Source organism: Molothrus ater, chromosome 20, assembly GCF_012460135.2.
Source record: "Molothrus ater isolate BHLD 08-10-18 breed brown headed cowbird chromosome 20, BPBGC_Mater_1.1, whole genome shotgun sequence".
Classification (NCBI taxonomy): domain Eukaryota; kingdom Metazoa; phylum Chordata; class Aves; order Passeriformes; family Icteridae; genus Molothrus; species Molothrus ater.
Window position 1 is genome coordinate 267,051 of NC_050497.2, and position 21,046 is coordinate 288,096.

Here is a 21,046-nt window from a genome sequence, read left to right on the forward strand (position 1 = left end):
ACACAACTGGCCTACGCAGGGAGAACCTGGAGCCATCCCCCAGTGCTCCTACCGGTTGTTGCCGCAAAGGATGGGCTGCAGCCCTGCCCAGAGCTGCACAAATGCTGAGAACTGCCCCTGGGGGTTGTCAATGCCAGACGGGCTCTCCCCGGCGCCCTCTTCCTCCTCTGCCGTGGCATTGCCAGCCGTGGCATTGGCGCTGGCCCAGCTGGTGCTGTTGGCCATGGGTGGCACGGCCTTGCTGGCACAGGCTCCCCTGGGGAGCAGCTTAGCCAGTGCTGAGAGGATGTCCATGTCCTGGAGAATCTTCTCCATCTCCACCAAGTCCTCGAGGAGGGCACGGAGGCGATGTTGAGTGGCTGTGCTGTTCACTTCCTCCAGCTTCAGCTGTGAGTATGCGTGGACAAGGAGTTACTCATTGCTGGGACAACAGGGTCTGCCTGCCTTTAGGAAGGGACCAACGAGGACCTCAAGCAGTAGCAACTCCACTTTCTTGGTTAAAGGGTTGGAGCTGTGCCAAGGTTAGGGCCCTGGACTCATTGCTGTGCATCTGTGCCTATGAGGCAGTGAGAATGGTGGCAAATGCTGGCAGAGACTTGCGTGAGGACACGAGATACCACTCAAGACAGGAAGGGTGGTCCTCTGTTCCTACAAAGGACACATCGAGCTTGGGTGGGACAAGGAGTGGGACCTCAAGAGTCAGGCTTGAGCTATGCCAGCAAGGGCTTTGCTGGTCCTGGGGAGAGAAGCTGGCTTCCTAAGGACACCTAGGAAGATGCTGGGGACACCCAGTCCCATCCAATAGGCAGTGTTCAAGCAAGTGCTAGAGGGGAAACCACCTGGGATCTTAACTATGGAGCCAGGTGGGAGGGGGGTACTCATGTCAGAGAAGGGGGTCACCAAGGGAAGCCAGGACATTGAACTGTTCCCAATCCCAATACAACACCAGCTGAGTTTGAAAATCCTTCCCAAGTTTCATCCTTGCCACCAGCCTACCCCACCTGCCCAGCACTCACCCTGCTAACTATCTTGGGGGTGTCCAGCTGCTTCTGGAGCTCGGAGGCCAGCTGGGCAAAGCGCTCCTGGCGGATGGTCCGGCTGCCATTGCAGGCCAGTGCCCGGTATGCTGCCAGCAGTGGCTGCTGCCTGGGAGACACGCGCAGGAGGCGGTGCAGTCCCCCTGGGTACTGCTCACAAGTCAGCTGCTCCAGCACTGGCCCGGTGAAGAGCACATTCTACAGGGCAGGAAGTTGTAGGGACAGGGCTGCAGTGCCTGCTCTGGCAGAGCAGCCCAGATTGTCCCATGAGGTGCTCACCTCCATCTCGGTGACAAAGGCCTGGGGGCTATCAGAGATAGCAGGTGCCACAGCAGTGCTGGTGAGGTCCAGAGCCTGGGAGAGCATGTGGAGCAGTGCTGGATGGTGTGGGGCTGCCACTGGGTCCCGCAGCACCCTGTGAACCAGCCCTTCCTGTAGGCTCCTCCAGCCACTGGAGAGACTCTTCTGCAAGATGAAGAATGGGGATGGCTGGTGGGATGGGGGCTCCCCCCAGGTCCCCCTCCTTGTGTGTCCCTGAGCATACATGAATAGCCCCACAGCATCCATGGTCTCCACAGGGCAGGGAAGAAAAAGGATGGACAGATGCAGGGAGCAGAGATTCCCTGCGTGCCAGACGCAAGGGGGGAACAATTTCCCCTGCTCCCTCCACAGCCACCACCCAGGCAGTGCCAACCCCCACTGCAATGGTAAACCCAGGCATAGGTACTGGTGTGTCTCATAAAACTGGGGGAGCTGGTGCCAGCACCAGGACGGACCCCGCCATCCCTGCTGCTCTCTGCCCCCTGAAAATATTCTGTCATGGCCCATCTACTGGAACAGACACCCCCAGATCACCTGGGGTGGGATATGGAAGGGACAAGAGGATGGGCTCTACTCAACCATGTCTCCTGCATGCAGCACTGCTCCTCACCTCCAGCTGTGTCATCTTCTTGCTGGGGCGAAACCCATCCCACAGGTCTCGCTCATGGGTCTCATCAGGTACCAAAGGAAAGGAATCAAAAAACTGCCGGTACACCTGCACCGAGATGAGAGCACAACTGCCAGGTGTGCCAAAAGTGGAGCACCAGTGCTGCACCTCCTTGCCCAGCAAGGCCCTGGCATGGGGCAGCAGGATAGGACAAATCCAAGCTGGGTGCCATTTACAGGGTAGAACAGACCCCTGCAAAGCCCAGAGGTCACCCACCTCCCGCAGGTTAATGCTGGAGCCCAGGAGCAGCTCAGCTGTGCTGTTGGGGAGGGACAGGTTCTGCATCAGGAAGTGCCGCAGCTCACCCTGGTCTTTGGCTGCCCATGCCAGTGTGAAGCTGGACCCTGCCAAGGAATAAGGTGGGAGGTCAGAGCAGCCCACCAGCAGGAGGGACACGGCATGGCACCAGAGCTGGCCCTGCCCAATGCAGAGACATGGGACAGTGGCAGGGCACTGCCACACACCACCGCTTTGCTGGGTGCTGGGCCAGCTGGTGCTATCTGTCCCTGCCAAAGAGGTAGTGGAGGCAGGCAGAGCACAACCCACCTGCTTGGCTGCTGAAGTGGGTCTCCATGGAGCTGGGCTCAGGGCTGCTGAGGGCCTCCAGGTGCCGGCGCAGCGACTCCAGCTCCTCCTCCAGTCCTGGATGCTGCGGGTCGAAGAGGCTGCTTTGCTCTACTGCCTCGCTGAGGTGTTCCAGAATCTGTGTCACCCTGTGAGAGCCCAGCACCGCCCTGGCTTCAGGGACAGAGGGATGGAGACACCTTCCCCAGAGCTCTGGGGGACAGAGCCCCTCAGGTGCAGGGGACAGCAGTCCTGTCTGAAACGGGGCACCACTGCCCTTGCCTGCACGCTGAATCCAGTGTGCCAGGGTTCAGAGGAGAGCCCCAGCACCTCATGGTGTCTCCAAGAGCCACCCACCTCTGTCCTCCTCCCAGCACTGAATACCTGGGAGCCCACAGCAGAACAGACTGAGGTGTCCTCTGCACCAAGGACATGGTGGTCTGCACCCAAGCGGTTTTGGGGGATGCTAGCTTCTGCCTCAGCCCCAGGGTGGCAATGTCAGCGTGGAACGGGGCTCTGTGTGGGAGCACGAGGGGTGGGAGAGGAAGTGCATGGTGAGGGCAAGACTCACGTGGAGTTGGAGTACTGCAGGAAGCCAAACTCATCACGCTGGCCGTCGGGGCACAGGGACTGCATGACCGGCAGGATCCCGGCTGACGTGAGCGGGGCCGCCGTGTAGAAAGCTGGAGCCAGTAAGAGGGCAGAAGAGGCCAAGGAAAGTGCGGGCAGCAGGGGTGAGAGGCAAAGAGGCAGGGAGGGGGAAGGGGCCACCAGAGAATCAGACATTCCATTCAGAAAAGCACACGCTGGGGTCTGTGAGCCCACAGGAGGCTGGTGGCCACAGTCAGAAGTCAGCAACTTTCCCACCAGGGCTGTCCTGGCTGGTGACTCTGTGGGGCTGCAGGCAGCTCCAGCCCTCTCACCCCCACCCACTCTCCCCTGGGTGATGGCTCCCTTGTGCCCCATGACAATGCCAATTTCTACCACTTGCCCCCAAGATGGCCACCAACCTCCTCCAAGCCCCCGATCCCCCCTGTTAGTAGCCTCAGAGGCAGTGGTGGATCTCCAGAGGAAAAGAAGGACAAATACAACAGGGAAAATATATTTGTCATCTGCAGTTCCCAGAGCCCCCAGCCTCCCCCCCAACCCAGCTGCCCCAACGTGTGGCAGCTGGAGGTAAGTGGAAATGGAGACACGGAGATGAGAGAAACAAGAAACAGCAAAGGGCTGGCATCCCTCCCCCCCCGCCCCCTCCAATGGCACTGAGCCATCATCCCTGCTGGGACCCTCCCATGTCCTTCCCCAGGGCAGGGCAAGCCCAGAATGCCACTGGCCCGATGGGGACCACAGGTTGTCATCAGGCAGGGAGCCTGCTTTCGCCACCCTGCCAATGACTCTGTGGTTAGAGATAGGTCAATGCTGTTAACAAGGCCACAAACGGTGGGCACTGGTGAAGATGGGCTTCTGGCAGGAACAAGGAACAGGTGCAGCATGGGATAGGCCAGCAGCCTCTTGGGGTGGTGGAACCCACACTGGTGGCCATGCCACAGTTTGGTGACAAAGTCAGTGCGTGGCATCTTGCTGACCTTGAGGCTCTAGTGCCACATTCCAGCTTGTCCCAGCCAGGAGAGGCCAAGACAGAGACCTGGTGGTGGTGCCAGGGTGGGAGCCAGCCCCTTACCCCTTGGGCAAGACTGGGTGACCACAGGCAACCACATGGGTGACAGAGCCAAATAGACTTTGCTCCAGGAAGCAGGCAATAAGAAGGAGTAAGACAAGCCTCCACCTGGCTGGAGTGCCCTATGCAGCCCAGGAGGCCGGGGACATGGCCACCAGTGACCCCAGCACCTGGGAACCCAGCACCATCAACCAAGGGGATACACCATCATGACTGATCAAGTCCCTGGGGAGGAGCAGGCAGGGGCCATACTATGCTGCCTGAGCTCATCTTCACCAGCTGTGGAGGAAGGCAAGGGGTTTACAGAGGCATAAATTAGGCCAGAGTGAGTTGATCTAAACCAAGCTCTTCCTCCCCAGACTATGAGGCCAGCACTGGTAAGGGAATGGGAGGAGGCACCCACCCAACCCACCAACTTACAGACTGGTGCATGCAGTTGAGGCATGAAGGGCAGGCGGGCAGGGGAAATGGTGGGAAAGAAAAAGAAAACATGAGCAAAAAAGAACAAAAAAAACGAATGAAAAACCACACAACACAGAGTGTATGTCAGCGCCAAGGCGGGAACCCTGGCAGCACCTGCCGCAGCTGCACAGCACTGGCAGCTGGGCTCTCCTTCGCCGGGACACACTGAAATACAGGCTCAAACCATCGTCACATGGGGTCACCAGCAGTGCTCAGCATCTCCCCTGGCCCTGCTGTGCCATCTGTACCAGATCACCCACCAAGGTGGCCATCAGTGGGCCCTTGGGAGCTGACAGCTTCACTCCACTGCCTCCTCCCAGCTGCACAGCCCACAGCCACCACAACCCAGGCCAAAGCTCCAGCTGGAATTCTCCCAGAGCCCTCAGCTCAAGTCCCAACAGTTTATCATCCTGCCAGGCCTCTGAGCACACCAGGGCCAGGCATAGGGCTTTCTGTAGGTCACTTTCCCCCTCACTGGGGAGCCCTTCCCAGAGCCACTCCAGCTGATCCTCGACTACTTAGGGGGACTGTGGCTGTTCCAGCACCATCCAGTTTGCCTTTCCCCATGCAAAATGTCCATGCTGATGACAGCCACAGGCTGGTTGGTGCTGCAACCCCCAGGGGAGCCTCCCCAGGCTGGGACAGACTCTGCTACTTCCACCAGTCCTTGGCTGTAGCCCCTGCCCAGTGCAATGTCCCCCAAAAGGCCTCTCTAGGTCCCCCCTGCCCCCAGGCTGGAGCACTTCCCCAGGGCCTCAGGGTGGCCCCAAGTGTGGGAGTGCCCCAAGCACCACCTTGTTGGGACTCACCTTCCTTCACAGGGATGGTGGGCTTCTTCTGCCGCAGCCCCAGGAGGATGAAGAAGAGCACCAGGGGATGAAGATCTCGAAGGCCAGTACCCACTGGGGATGACACAGAGCAGAGGGAACAGGATGCTTAGGGACAGAACACAGCCACCTGGGAGAAGCACAGGCAGTACAGGGGTCCCCAGGCATTGGTGCAGCGCAGCACTGTGTCCACATATTGCAAATGGCTGGTGGCTCTGTCACAGCTCAGCCAGCGGCAAACAGGTTCCTGGGCATCCCACAACCTCCTGCCTGCACCACCCTGTCCAGAGCACTGTAGGACAGGGCAGGGTACACAGAGGGGATGGATACCTCTTCCAGTAGTGCAAACAGGCTGCTGAGGCTTGAGCTCAGCCATAAAGGTCCACCATAGCTGGACCTGCCCAGGGAGAAGACCTCAAGTTCTGAAGGCTAGTGCCCTCACAGCCTGGAGCAGCATGATGCCCCCTCAGCACCTGTGCCACTGCTGGATCTCACAAGGAGCAATAGCTGAGTCCAATAGCAGAGTTCAGTTCAGCCACGCCCTGCCACCAGCTCCAGGTGCAACTGGGCCATCCTGGTACCCATTCCATGCCCTCCCAAAAGGTTCTGGCTGCAAGGAATTTCCACTGGCAGCATATGGTAAATAACAGCAAATCCCCAGGAATTCCTGGCCACAGTGGCTCAGAAGTCCCAGCTAGCCTCTGTGCCCAGAGGCCCTGGGGATAGGCATCAGCATCTCCAGCTATGGGCAGGAGCAAGCAGCCGGCACACTGCCAGCACAGCTGCTGCCACTTTGCACTGGAGTGCCCAGAAATGGCACAGCCCCGCTGCCCAGCATCAGGGAACCACTGCAGGCTTGGTAACTGAGGCACAGGATGAGGTGAGCCAACTTCAGGCTCAATCCAGAGCCAGATCAGACCCAAGGCAGCTGCTGAGACCCTGAAACTGCTGCCACCCATAGGCATGGCAGGGCCCAGCTCCACTGCTGGGAAGGTGCTTTCTACACCACCCACACCGGCCTCCTCCCAGTGACCAGTGCCAATGGGCAAGCCCATGGAGAGGCAAGAACAGACTTTAATGTGAAGGATGCAGCTGCCAACAGGTGACAGGGTCAGGCCCTGTGTCTCCAACATTACCTCCATGCTGCCTCACTCAGGGGCTGCCAACACTCTGTCAAAAAAGTGAGAGCAGCCCCAAATGGCAGCGAGCAGAGGGAGCCCTGCACCCAGGTCCCTGCCAGCAAATGGCCACAGTGCTACTTCCGTGGGATGAGCACAACTGCACCCGTGGATGCTGCCCATGCTGCACTCGCCATGCCAGAGGTTCCTGGTTTTGGAACTCTGGAAGGAAGAGGAAGAAGAGCTGGAGGAGATGGAAAATGCCCCCAGGAGCAGTGCCTGAGAACAGTCATCTTTCTGATAACACCAGTCCTAGGGACAGTCCCTGGTGTCACTGGTCCTGCACAAAGCAGGATAGCAGGGGACACCCTGACACACACTGCAGTCCCGTGGCCCCTGCCCCACCCCCTGCCTGTTTACCAGGCATACAACAAGGCCTCTGTGCCCAGGCACTGGGGGAACCATCCCCACACACCCATGCTGGCCTGTACCAGGCTCGTGTGGGAACTGTCCTTGGTGGCAACAGCTTATTGGAAGCTACTTGTTGTTATTTATTTTTTTGACAAAGGTCATTGACTCTTGCTCATCTCCATCCCCAGAGATGTCCCTTGTCCCCACCCTTTGTCTCACATATCCCAGTGTCACAGCAGGCTGTCCCACACCTTTGGCACCCACAGTGGCATGGTGATGGGCAGACATGGTAGCTGATGGCTATCTACCAGGCTGCACCTCCAGGACCGACCCTGCCCCCCCTGGTCCCCAGGGGCACTGGCATGCAGTGGGGCCCAACGGAGCCTCAGACTTCCAGCGAGGCACCAGACCAGGACACCTGCACAGCCTGGGGATGGTGGGGTCCCCACGTGCAGGCACAAGACAACTAGGGGGACATTTTGGGATTGTGTGAGGAAGCAAGGAGGAAAGGCCAGGATACAAGCAGATGAGAAGGAAATGCTTCCCAGTAGGTAGGAAAGAGCCAAGGAGAGGAGAAGAGAGGGGCCAGTGCCTGCCAGCAGGTGGCCATGAGTGTACCAGCTAGTCTGCCCTGCTCTGTCACCCATCCCCTGCCCCCCTGCTCTCTTGACAAGGGCACAGGTGCAGGACTGAGGGTGGGACACTGGTCCCAGGAGCCCTGGTACCAGGCGACAATGGTTGTGGGGCCAGGGACAGCTCCTGGGTGGTGGCATTCTCTTCTTCCACATCCCCTGCCACATGTTCATTTCAGCCTGGTTGTATGTGAGCAGGATGAGGTCATAGGCGCTGTTCAGACTTGCACAAGTGCTGGGTGTCAACCTGCCACCCTACAGACAGTGGGGTAAGTTGCCCCACGTTCAGCCCTGTCCTTGGCTGGAGACAGGGGTGCTGGGGTCCTGCCCAATTCCCCCAGCAGGGAGGCAGAGCTGGGTGGGTGCTACAGCAGGGTGCTGGCCCCTGGCAGAAGCACATGTCTTTCTGGGAGCAGTGGGACAGTGATTCAATGCCTGGGCCCATCCTCTGCCACACTGTCAGATGGGAGCGAGAGGCTGCTAGGAGGCTGAGCAGGAGGCAGCAGTGCCTGCTGCGACACACAGCTCCCACACAGCCAGGTCAAAAGGCCAGACAAGCACCACAGGACAGTGATACAAACAGAGCAGAGTAAACAGCCCGGCCCAGCACAACGGTGCCACCATGCCCACTCTCCAGCCACCACTGGGACAGCTGGGAGATGTGCTGGAGCCAGGGTCAGCACAGACATGGCTGTCAGATCATTAACAACTGCATAACTCCACTGGTGTCCCCAGGACGTGGCAGCACTCATGTCCCAGTAGCCCAGGGGGCAGTCCTCATGGGGACAGCCAGGCCAGGCAGAGGCAGCTCTTCCTGTCCAAGGCTGTCACCCAAAAGTCCACTCAGTTCTCTCCTCTGTGCCCCCAGCAACATTTGATGCCCACAAGCCACAGCCTCCAGCCAGCATGGTGTGGGAGAGGGGCAGTCAGAGACTGGGCACTCCCATACTAAGACGCTCAAGCTGGCAACTCCAGCGACATCCCTGCTCCCCACACCTGCCATGTCAGTCCCCCTGCCCATAGCCTGGCACCAGCAAGGGGGTTTATTGGCTCCAACACAGGTGAAGCAGCATTACACACAACATCCAAAATCCCTGCACGTACCCCCCAGAGGACAGGGCAGGGTCTGCCTGTCCTCCTCATGGGAGGAAGGAGCTGCTGCCTACTCCATGCCAGCCTCTCTGCCCATGCCAGTGCTGCCCAGAGTGCCAGCAGGAACTGGCAATAGGTGATGGCCTGCAGGAACCCTGAGGGATTGGGCTCTCAAGTCCTGCAGGATCCAACTTTTCCAATAGCATTTTAAGGCTGCAGAAATACCTTTAAATTTTCATGGTCCCACACTCTAATCACTGTTAGATGCCCACTTTTGCCCACAGCCAGAATGTAAAGGCAGGTAAAGCTGTGGTCACTGGGAAAGATGAGACTGAGAGCTCTGGGGGAAAATAGGCCCCAAAATGCATGAGGCTGTGCCAAGCTGCCCAGCTCCAGTGGAAATCTGACCACCCAGGTGGGGCCTGAGAGGCTTCCCTCAAGGTCACCTGCCCCACAGGGACAGACAAGGCCAGGTCCAGGGGCTGCCAACTCCCATCCTGCCAAGGCCTGGCCACCCTCACCTCTGCCTCTGGTCACTTCCAGTTATGTCCATCTGTCCCACTACCCCCTGCCTCCAGCATGGACACATCCCCACGCCCGACAGCCCCGGCACGGCAACCTGGGGTCCTGCCTTGGGGAGGCTGGAGGAGCGAGAAATCCCTGCTGGGGTTTGTCAACAGCTCTCTTGAGCTGAGGACCCAGGAACACCCACCACGGTTCTCCCCATTCCTGCAGTGTCAGCCAGGCACCTGTGTGCTGGGCCAAGAGGGCACATCATTGTCAGTGCCCTGTGCAAAGGCCACACAGCACTGGGACATGGCCACCCTCCCACTGGCACAAGATGCCTGACCTGAGCACAGGGTCATGCCAGCAGCCAGTGTGGATGAAGGTGTTCCACAACGGGTATGCCCCAGCTGCCAATGCCAACAGGGACTCACAGAGACACTGCTGGGCCACCACACCCCTGCCAAACCCGCGCTTCCCCTCCCCACACCTGCTGCAAACAAGGAGAGGGCAAAGAGCACCCACAGCCAGGGCAGTACCCAACTGATTCCTGCTGCAGGATTCAGTACCAGCAGGAGCTGGCAGGGCCACAGGCACACAGTCCTAGGGACACTGCACCCCAGCAGAGGCAGTGTTACAGCCCCCCAGCACCCCAAATTTCAGCCTTTAGTTTTCTGGCAGCATCAGTTTCCCCCCAGCTCTCTGCCACCAGCCAGGGGGAAAGGACAGATCTGCCAGCTCCTGTGTGGAGAGTTTTCCATCTTCAGGACAAAGTGCAGAAGGCACAGATCCTGCATGGAGCAGAACAGCCACACTGCTATCAGCTCTCCCTTCCCTCATTCCAGTGCCTGTGCCACAGGGAGCCCCATCAGTGTGCTGCAGCACCAAAACAGCATAGAACTGCTCCCACCATTCCCACAAAAGAGCCTTGACCTACCCACCAATCCTTCCCCAGGACCAAGCAAACTGGCAGCACACTTCCATCACTGAGAGCTCCAGCTGTGGCTGCCTGCCCATCCCAAATGAATGGGTACAAAGAGCCCCAGGGCAGGAAGGTGAACACCCTGAACTGTGCCTGTGGTGACTTTTGAGAGAACACCTGCTAAATCTTACATCTAACATAGGTTTAAACCAGATACCAAAGTCATGGGAGAGCCCATCCTTTAACAATTCCTGTCCCAGCAGATTCAAGGCAGAGCCAGCAATCCCCAGGGCTGCCATGGGCACCTCCAAGGGACCCCACAGCTCGGGCTTCCCTCCACCAAGAGCCACCAATGCTGTTCTGCTCAGACCTCCATCATCCCAGGGTTATGCTCTGGGAAGAATAAAGTCATGGACAAACCCCAAAGCAGTCCCTGGAACAGCTCAGCCACACTAGGCAAGGCCCAAAGCCACCATGGGCTGGGAACAAGGCCTTACAGAGGTGCCACTGACCAGGGACAGTGCCTGGCCATGCTGCAGGTCTCCCTGCACCCACCATCCACCCATAAGTGGCCTGGCCAAGTCCTCACCTAAATAATGAATATTAATTATGAATAAGTGAATAAAGTCTGCCTGTGAATATGAAAGTCTGTCTAAACTATGAATAAAGTCTGTCCCAAAACCATGGCTGTACCCTACTGCAATCCTGCTCCTGAACAGCCCCTGCTGCCAGGGACAATAGGGACACCCCCAGGCCACCAACACTCACAGGCAGAACACGGAACTGCTCCAGTTGTCAGAGCCCTCAGTCAAACCTGAGGTCTCTGCTTCCCACCCTACCCTGCAGTACTGGGTTTGCTACTCCACCTATTGCCGGGAGGGGAGCACATGGTGGCAAGGACTGACCCCAGGGGAGCACCTGCAGCACTAGGATGGACCAAAAGGCAGCTGCTGTGCCCACACTCCTTCTCTGAGGCTGGGAGAAGCCCAGCAACTCCCAACTCTGCCTGCCCCTGGGTGAACACCAGGGGCAGCAGCTGCTCCAGTCCCCCAGCCTCTGGCTGCTGCAGTAAGATCACCCCAGTGGGAGCTGGTTTCTCATAGTGAAACATTCATCTGTAGCTATTGCCAGGACAGACTTGCACTGGGGAACCCACTGCTGAGTGCCAGGCACAGCCAACACAGGGCTTGGCTCTGCCCTGGCCAGTCACCACTGGCAGCTCAGCCCAGCACTACTCCGAGAGGGCAGAGCTCCCCACAGAGTGGGCAGGATGATGGCCCTTGCGCAGACCAGGGACACCAAGTGGCTCTGGTATTCACACACAGCAGTAGCACAAGGAGGGAGGTGACATACACAGGGCAAGTGCATCCTCAGGGCACAGCTGTCCTAGGGACTGCATCAGATCCATCCATGAGCACCCGCGGCACTGGGACCAGCTCTCGTCCTGGCTCAGAGCTGGTCCCCTGCACTCACACCATTGCTGGGTGGGCAAGGAGGGGCTGCTCCATACCCTGCCACCCTGCCTGAAGCAGTGGCACTCCAGCAACAGTCCACAGAGATGGAGGTGATGCGGCCTGGGCTCCTCATCCTCCTCCTCTGGCCACAGCTTCCTGTGATGCACCCCCACACTGCCCACGGGGCTGGTAGGGAGGGTCACGGAGAAATGGGTCCCCAAAAGCTGTGTGCACCCCCACTCTGTAACCCAATGGCCATGGAAGCCAAGGCCAGGTCAGCCGGTGTGTGCCAGGGCCCAGCCGTGCCAGGCTGCTCATCCCTGCAGGCAAGGGTCCGGCACAGCCCCTGCCGTGGCCATGCAACTCTGCTAAGGGTAAAGAGGGGAGATGACTCAGCCAAACAGCATCATCCCCCTCATCCATTTTGGGGGCACCAGGGCTGTCAGTCCAGGGAAACCTGCCTGCAGCGCCAGGCTCATGCCTGGTCCTGTCACAGGAGCCTCTGCTGCTCCGGTTACCGGGATACGGGGTCTGGGGCTGGTGGCTGCCGGTGAGGAACAGCAGGATCGGGCCTGCGGGATAATTGGGAAGGGAAAAGAAAAGCGATGCCAGCTTGCGAGCAGCAGCTCGTTCCCCTCCCCCAGCCGCTAAAAATAACCGGCTCCCTCGGGCCGCGCACCCACCCCCGGCCCACAGTGCAGGATCCCACGGGGGGCCGATGGATGACCCCACACAGGGAGCCTGCGACAGGGCGGCAGTGGCCCCGAGGCCTCAGCACGGTCGATGTCATCTTGCCCCTTCTGCCAGCCCGGGAGGGACTGCCCCCCGGCCCCTAACCCCACGAAGTTGCCTTTTCTACAGCCCACGGAAGATAGGCGGCTCCGACCCACATATGGACTGAGAACCTATTTATACCCGGTGGGTATCGGGGCTCGGGGAGTGATCCCACCCCGAGGAGGCGACATCCAGCCCCCCTCCTCCTGCGGCCCCCGGGACCGGGTGGCCTCACGGACACGACAGCGAAGCGGGAGAGCCCCAACTGTTGCTGCCACACAGAGGCCCGGGGGCGCGCTGGGCCGGAGGATTCGTGCACGGGCGGCCCGAGGCAGGCGGACACCGCCGGGCCAAGGGACTGGGGGAACCCTCCGGCACCACTTTCGCGCGGAACCCGGCCTCGCCCCTCAGGGCTGCAGGGCCCCCCCCGCCCCCGCTCACCGGGCTCCGCCGCTTCAGTGTCACGTTCTTCCAGAGCAGAAGATGGAGCTGATGCAGGAACCCCATGGTCGGGTCGGGTCGGCCCCGCTAAAGGGCCGCGTCGCGCTCAGCTCCGGGGTCACCCGCCGCCCACCGCCATCCCCTCCCAGCCGGCGTCTACTGCTTGCCGTGGGTTGCAAGGAAGCGAAACGGCCTCGGCCCAGGCCTGGCTCCGCCGCACCCGCCCCGACCCTGCGCTGCACCAGCACCACCCCCGGCCCGCGGCGGCCGCCCCTTAAAGGCGCCGCCGAACCCGCCCGCTCCGCCCGCACGGCGGCCCCGGCACAGCGCGGCCCGGGCCCGGCTTATCCCGGCAACAGTGGCCTCGGTACTGACTGCGCAGAGCGGAGCTGCTGCCCCAGGGGCCGGGGAATCCTCGCTCCCCTCGAGCCGCCACCCTCCCGCCCCTCAGCCATACACTGATCACCTCCGCGCTTCTGCCCCTGGTGCTCCCCCAGAACAGGAAGGACTAGCCCGTGGATGCGGGACCTGTGTACCAGGGTGCCACGGCTGTCCCTTCTCTTGCACGCTGCCCACCCTGCTCCTGCCTGACCTGTCCCACAGGCATGTGCTGGGGCGTCCACGGGTGTTTTTGGAAGGACCAACCTGCTGCCACATCTGTGTCCTGTCAGCTCTGAACCCAGGGCTGGATGCCTTCAGCAGTAAGGACTGAACCAGGCCAGCTCTCCTCCTTAATCCCATCCACTCTTCTTCCATCCATCCTTTTTCCTGCCATTCATCCATCCTTCCTCTTATTCACATTTCCTTACATCTGTCCATCTATCCTCCCATCTATCCTTCCATCCTTTCTTCTTTCCTTTCCTCCTTCCTGCCATCTTTTCCTCTTTCCATCTGGCCTTGCTTTCATCCATTCCCCCATCCTTCTTTCCTTCCCTTTTCCTTTTCCTCTGGTTCTCTCCATTTCCCACCTGTCCCTCCCTCTTCCTGCTCTTCCTCAGCCTTCTCTCCCTCTTCCCTCTCCTTTCCTCCAGCTCTCTGTAACCATCTCATTCTCCATGCTCTTCATGGGCCAAGTGTAGCCAGGAGCAGTGAATCCCTCTCTGGCTGTCCCAGCCGCAGTGGTGCTGCCAAGGGTGCCTGTGCTCAGGGCAGGCCCTTTGGCAGCTGCCCGGGGCTAACAAAAGCTCCCCTTGTCCAACACAAAGCAGCATTATTCCCCAAACTTCTGGGCAAAACACTGCTGAGGTCCAGGAGGACAAAGGATGCCTGGTGATGTGGTGGTGGAGAGGCTCTGTGTGCCCAGCTCCCTGCTCTGGTGAGAGTGATTGGTTTGTGAGGGTTGCTGGGTGCACGGGCAGGGCTACAGGCAGCAGAGATGCCCAGAATTAAGGGGAGCTAGGCTTTTTCTAGGTCCCTGGGGAAGGAAGGATGCAGTCACCCTAGACTCCTCACAAAGAATTGTGCATGGTTTGCCCACAGCCCACACAAGGAGCATCTCCAAGCCCCTGTCCTGCAGCAGAGTCGGTCCCAACTTGGAGTGGCACAGTGTGGGGACCCATGGGTGGGTCAAAGCCCTGACCTGGGTCTCCTGCACTTTCCCTCCTGCTGCCCCTGGGTGGGTCCTGGGGAGCTTCACAACTGCTCTTCTGTTTGGCATGGCCATGGAAACCCCAAGAAGCCAGCAAGAGACAGACCCAGCAGTGCACCACGAGACAGCACAGTCCTGGAGACACTGTGGCAAAAATCCTCCAAGGACCCAGGGCCTGATGCCCAAGGCCCAACCCCTCCCTGGTCTAGAAGCTCCAAAGACCTTGTGGCCCATCTCCTCCATGAACAAAAGGTCCTGAAGACCTGGGAACATGGACCCCTAAGCTCCTCTCAGGGGACTTCCTTTGTGGGGTGGCCAGGCTCCTGTCTCTGTATGAAGTCATCTGCAGATGGCAGTACCCACACACATATACTTCTCTCTGCTCTGTGCTGGTGCTGTCCAGCATTCCTGATGGTCTCATGGCCTGGCCTCTGGCCTTGATCTCTGCCCAACCCACCCAGACAGCACTGGCCCTGGCTCCCTGCCTGGCTCAGAGCCATGTCCCTTTGTCCACAGGGTCACGGTGTATGGATCCACTGGCTGCAAGTCCTCCCAGGGCATTGTCCATGCACACAGGGTGTCTTGGGGCAGCACCCGCACATGATAGCTATTGGGTGCCAAGGAAAAGCTCCCTGCTGCTCTACCAGCCATCCTCAATACCCTATGGAAATGCTGTCTCCAGTGCTGTCCTCCATGGAGGGGAATGGCCCCAGCCCATGTGGCCCTGGGTTCTCAAGCTAGGGGGCAGCAGCAGGATGATGCTGAATACTCCAGCCAGGCAGGGACTACTGACCACAGGCAGCAAGGCTGGGACAGACAAGGCTCAGAATGGTGCCCTGGGAATGGACTGTAGTATCTGGGCTCTCAGTCATGCAGGGGAAGAAATGCAGAAAAGGAGTGAGAAAAGATGACAGGAAATGGACATGGCTGTGGAAGAAGGAACACCCTCCCTTGGGGCTGCAGTTGGCCTTTGAGGATTCCTGGGGTGTCAGTGAAACCACAGAGCCCTGATATACTGTGGCATGGTGGCATGGCATTGTACCCAACAGGGATCCCAAGAGGTTGGCAGCCAGCAGGATTGAGAGTGCAGACCCCAGAGGTACGGGAGCAGCCTGAGAACCCCCAGGGAGCAGTTTGGAGCCCTGTTCCCAGCTCTGTGTGTGCCAAGGTGTAGGACATACCCTTACCAGCTTCAGGGACAGTGCTGCACACCTCAATGCTCCTCTCTTGCCTCTGCCTCAGTTTCCCCATCTCATTTTGCCTGCCAGGGCTTTCATGGAGACTTGGGTCCTGAACAGCAATGCCAGCAAAGGACAAAACTGCGCTGGACAGAGAGCAGAGCAGAACTAGGGCAGGGGCAGAGAAGGCAGCTCTCTGTGTACACACTGCTGAGGCTCACACGTGCCTGCTTCCCCTTTTGGCAGGAAAAATCCCAGACAGGACAGTGCCCAGAGCTCAGTGGCACTTTGGGGCTGTTAGTTGATGGTTTCAGGATGAGTCAGTGGGAGTTGATATCCTGTTTGCAACTAAGCTGCGGGTGGCAGATGGGTGGCACCTCGTCAAGGCTGAGGGCACCTACCCAGCCATGGGGCACCCATCTTGTTCTGGGCCATGCACCCGCTATGGGGTGCCCATTTGGCCAGAAGGTACCCACCCAGCCATGGGGCACCCACCCAGTCACAGGGTACCCACCCCCCAGCGCAGTGCAGGGGAAGTGCTGGGAGCGGGGTGTGCCAGCTGACACATGGGGCAGGAAGGACCTGCTGTGGGGCTGGGACAAGACAAAACTGAAAAAAGAGGAAGCCCTCAAGTGCCCCAGCCCAGCAGCACCCAGGCAGACGAATCTGGCACCTCGCACACCTCCACCACAGTAAGTCTGAGTCCAACATTACTGACCACTGAGGGGAGAGGGGCTGAGAAATGGGTTGGCCCCTGCCACTGCTATAGCAGGGGTTTTCCTTTCAGAGCATCCCCAAAATGGGGGCAACATCCCCAAAACAGAAGCAACATTCCTGCTGCTGGGGACAGGGACCTGCAGCACTGATGTGCAGTACAGGGAACCAGCAATGCTTTCCCATCCCTTTCTGCTTCCCATGCCAGATTTGTCTGGAGCTTAAACTTAGCTCATGCATTTTAGCAGGACAGATGGAGTGGGCCAAGATGGGGAAGGGATTTTTTTGCAGCCAAGCTGCAGTGCTGCAGTGGGTGGGAAAGTAGGGCACTGTTTTCCAGGAGACCCCAATACTGGAGGCACTGGCTCAGCCCCAGCTGGCAGCAGGGCTCAGGCAGCCCACACGTTTCCAGAGGTTTCCACAAAAGGAGAAACCACCTGTGGTACTGAATGCTCTGAGCCCTGCCGTGGGACCAGCCCTCCAGAGGGGGCTTAAGCTGGTGGCTAGTCCCCAGTGCAGCCAACCATCTCCCTGTCCACCTCTGTCACTGCTCTGCTCCCAGCAGGGCTGCTGCTTAAACCACAGAAGCCCAAGGCAGGCAGATGGGCACCCTGGCAGGGTGAGCATCCCACAGCTGGGGAGCCCATGTGCCTGCAAGCTGAGCCCCACCAGTGGCAGCCCCAAGTGCTGCACTGTCCTCCCTGCTCTCCCTGTCCTCTCTCTCCTCTGTGCTTACACAGTGGGGTACTGGGTATCTCTGACATCCTAAGTATGAGTGTTTGGGCCCCAGCCTGCTGGGGCTCCTGATGCCCTTAGGGACTGGGGAGTGCATCCTGACCTGGGGAGGGCACCTCGAGCTTGGCAATTTCCTTGCCATTGTCACAGGAGAATGCTGGGGTGAGTGGGCACTTCTTGGGCAGGGCGCTGCCAAACTTGGCCCTCGTCAGAATTTTGGACTTCAGAGTCAGTCACCCCATTTCGCAGCTAAGGCGTCACCATGGGGCTATTCAGGTGGGACTGGGACATTCCCTCTTGTCCTTTGGTGCACAGCAGAGGCAAGTCTGGCTGCATATCAGGTTTGACCTATTCTGGGCAAAGCAAGAAGGACTGAGACTGTGGTTGTGTGTCCAGTGGGGAAGCTGAGGCACAGAGCAAGCAAAGACTGTCTGTAGTGGGGCCAGCCAGGCAGGGCAGAGGGGCACAGGTGGCTACTTCCCATCAACTCTGCACCTCCCAGCAGCATTTGTGCTCCCCCAAAGGTCACAAGGGACTACAAAAGCATTATCAAAGGCCGCCCTGGGGTGAAAGCACATACATGGGGAACTTTGTGGCACAGGGAAGCAGAGGGTCCTGGGGTGATGCTGAGACCCAGGCTTCATGAAGAAGCCCTTTCTCCGCCCCCTCTGGCCACAGTGCCTCCCCATCACCCCTCGTCCCTGGCAAGCCAAGCTGATGGTCCTCAGGGGCCTCTCCTCTCTCACAGGTGTCAGCTCTGTCACTCGATGACGCGATAGCCAACCCACCAGCATGCCCTGGGCATTGCCGTTGCGATGGTCACCATGGGGACGGCCTGGTGTGAAAGCCTTGGTCACTGCTGGCGTGTTTGTAACCACCCTCTGGATCTTGAGGTTCTTCCTCGACCCCTCCAAGGGCTCTGGAGAAGAGTCTAAACACAGGGAGCCATTGATGATCCTCGTGTGGGAATGGCCCTCCAAGCAGGTCCCCAATGTCAGCAGAGACGTGTGCCGTGAGCTGTACAGCATCACAGGCTGCCAGCTCACCACAGAGCGGCAGCTCCTGCACCAGGCCGATGTGGTGGTGTTCCCCCATTCCAGGCTCCAGCCTGGCCGGGACAAACTACCCAAGGAGAGGCTACCAGGGCAGAACTGGGTATGGGTGTCCCTGGAGTCTCCCTCCAACACTAGAGCTCTAGCAGCATGGAACAAGACCTTCAACTGGGTAATGACCTACAGACAGGATTCGGACATCTTCATCCCCTATGGCAAGCTTGTGCCCAACCGGTCAGCCACTGTGAACATCCCTGCAAAAACCAACTTGGTGTCCTGGGTTATCAGCAACTACCACAGGACGCAGAAAAGAGCCGAAGTCTACAAAAACCTCTCCAGGTACCTCCATGTGAATATATATGGGAAAGCAAACAACAAGCCCCTCTGCAAGGACTGCCTCTTGTCAACAATATCCAAGTCCAAGTTCTACCTGGCCTTTGAGAACTCCATCCACCGGGACTACATCACAGAGAAACTCTGGAGGAACTCACTGCTGGCCGGCACCGTGCCTGTGGTGCTGAGGCCATCCAGGGCCAACTATGAGCAGTTTGTTCCTGCAGACTCCTTCATCCATGTCAACGACTTTGGCTCCCTGGAGGAGCTGGCCACTTTCTGAAGACCATGAACTCCAGCCGCTACCAGCAGTTCTTTGCCTGGCAGAGGAGGTTCAGTGTGAAACTCTACACTGACTGGAGGGAGCGGATCTGTGCCATCTGCACGGCCTACCCCCACCTGCCCCATGGCCACCTCTATCCTGACCTGCAGAGCTGGTTCAACTCCTAGTGTGTGCTGGGACCCTTGGGATGAATGCAGGCAAGGGTGGGAGGTGTGTGAGGCACTCACCTGCACACAGGATGTGAAACAAGGACAGGAACCCCCACTCTCCTCCTAACCCAGCTGTTGTCACACTGCGACCTCAAGCAACTCCCTATGACTTCAGTTCTTGTGAAACAGGACTTATCACCCCAACCTAACACCGAACGCATTGCCAGGGTGCTGGCAGGACCAGAAGGTGCTTTGGAAATAAATGGCATAGTGCTGCTGAGGCTGTGCTTGTGGTGTGGGCAGGTCAGGAGGGTGGTGGGTGGTTCAGGGCTCCCTAGCCTTCTCCTGTGATCCTCAATGTCCCTGCCAGCACCTGCTGAGTGCCAAAGTCATGGCAGCAGAGGCCCTGTGGTGACATTTGTGGCTAGGCTGGAGGAGTGGGCATCAACCCAGGAGGGTCCATTACCCCATGGCCAGGGAGGAAGGACAGCATCTGATCCCCCTCTTCCTGGTAACACCCATTTCCTGTCCCCCACCCCTGAGCCATGGGTGCCACTGTGCCAGTGAGGAGCCACAGGACAGCGGATGCTCTCAGAGCAATCTCAGTGCTGCCAGGCAGGCAGAGGGACACTGTGGTTTGTCACTCCCTCCCTGCTGTGACAGGAAGCCGGTGAGCTGACAGCCTCCGGAGGCTTGCACAACCCTGAAGCAAAGCCAGTCTCATGGGCAACTTGCACATGCACACATTGCACTGGGGAAACCCTGCACACCCGACACAGAGGGCACCCTGCACCACAAGCATCCCAAGTACCCATCTGAGATCGGTGGTGCTGTCAGGGCTGAGCGCCAGGACAAGGGGCAAGACATTACTGCTCCATCCCTTGCTCTTTGCCCCTACTCAGTGCCTTTAACTCCCTTGATGTAAACAATTCTTTTTGTCACAAGCTTCCTTTCCAGTTTTCTTTCCTGTGGCCCTTAAGTTACCAAACCCCATCTCTACCACCCTGCCAGCTGCTGGGCGCCCAGGACTGGCAGCACCCAGAGTCAGCAGAGGGGACTTCCCTTCCCTGGCACAGCCTCAGTGAGGTGACAGCTGGATGGGCACACTGTGCTCTTCTGACTTCTGTGGCTTCCGATTTCCGCTTTGTTTTCTGGGTCAACCAGAAGCGGAACGGGAGGGGCTGCGAGTGCCCACAGACAGATGCTGGGTACTCATGGGCAGGGGGTGCCAGGGTAGCAGGATGTGGGGGTCCCATGGTGGGCTGCAGCTCTTGTGTGGCTGCATGCAGAAAACCAGATAGAGAAGCAAACCTTTGAGAGATTACATCTGTCTCAGATTTCTGCTCCTGACCCTGCCAGCTTCCTGCACCCCTAAAGTGCCAGGCAGCACTGGGCAGCAGCAACAGGGGGCAGTTTCCAATGGATGCCACACGTGGCTGTGCCCCTACCCTGTGGGCAGGCAACTAGGAGGCTCTGGGGAGCAAGCAGGGATGCAGAGGGGCCCTGCCCCATAAGGCTGGAATCTAGCCCAGCCCAGCCCTTTGCAGGGTCCCAAGGTGCCCTGTGAGCAGCTGCCTTCATTGCCCGTATTCCAGGTAGCCCTAGAGAGCAAAACCCCAGCTATCACCCATCAAGCTGAAAAAACAGAGCTTTCCAAATTTCCCTACAGGTTTGGTTGGGGAAGGGGCTTTGAGAGAATGGACTGGGAGCAAGCCAACAGAGAGAGTGTGGTGGGAAAAAGTGAAGGGTCATGCCCCAGACATCTCCGCTCTCACCAGTTCAGCTCCCAGTGCCCAATGGACCTGCATGGCTGGGTTGTTATCACCCCACCAGAGACTGCCTCAGCTGGACCTCACATATGGGAACATCCATCCCTCCCCTGTCAGCACCATACTACAATGAGGACAGCCCCAGCTTTCCAGACCTCTTCACTTCCTACCCTGCTACATTGCACCCACAGTCCTTCTCTGTCCCTGACAGCTGCTGGAGCAGTCTATAAGTAAGCTCACACTGCTTCCAACCTTCCCAGAAGCAGTTACAGCAAACCAGTAGCTTGAACTGAGTGGAAGATGACCCCCTCCCTTCACTTTTGACCCCCTCTGCTTTGAGG

The 21,046-nt window shown here is 58.8% G+C and overlaps 2 protein-coding genes across 2 annotated transcripts in view; one reads left to right on the forward strand and one right to left on the reverse strand.

Moving 5' to 3' along the window:
- The window catches only part of ABCA2 (ATP binding cassette subfamily A member 2), a 34,441-nt gene extending 21,354 nt beyond the window's left edge, over positions 1-13,087 (reverse strand). The window contains 10 exon segments of the mRNA XM_036393709.1: positions 53-387; positions 1,017-1,235; positions 1,317-1,502; positions 1,969-2,073; positions 2,242-2,369; positions 2,572-2,738; positions 3,161-3,272; positions 5,539-5,607; positions 5,610-5,631; positions 12,905-13,087. Of these exon segments, the coding sequence (XP_036249602.1) occupies positions 53-387; positions 1,017-1,235; positions 1,317-1,502; positions 1,969-2,073; positions 2,242-2,369; positions 2,572-2,738; positions 3,161-3,272; positions 5,539-5,607; positions 5,610-5,631; positions 12,905-12,970 (1,409 nt within the window). The 5' untranslated portion in view covers positions 12,971-13,087.
- Positions 13,088-17,881: 4,794 nt separating this feature from the next.
- Positions 17,882-19,152, forward strand: FUT7 (fucosyltransferase 7). The gene is given in 2 exon segments (XM_036394111.1): positions 17,882-18,782; positions 18,785-19,152. Coding segments are annotated over 2 exon segments (1,041 nt in total). The 5' UTR covers positions 17,882-17,911; the 3' UTR covers positions 18,955-19,152.
- Positions 19,153-21,046: the final 1,894 nt, after the last annotated feature.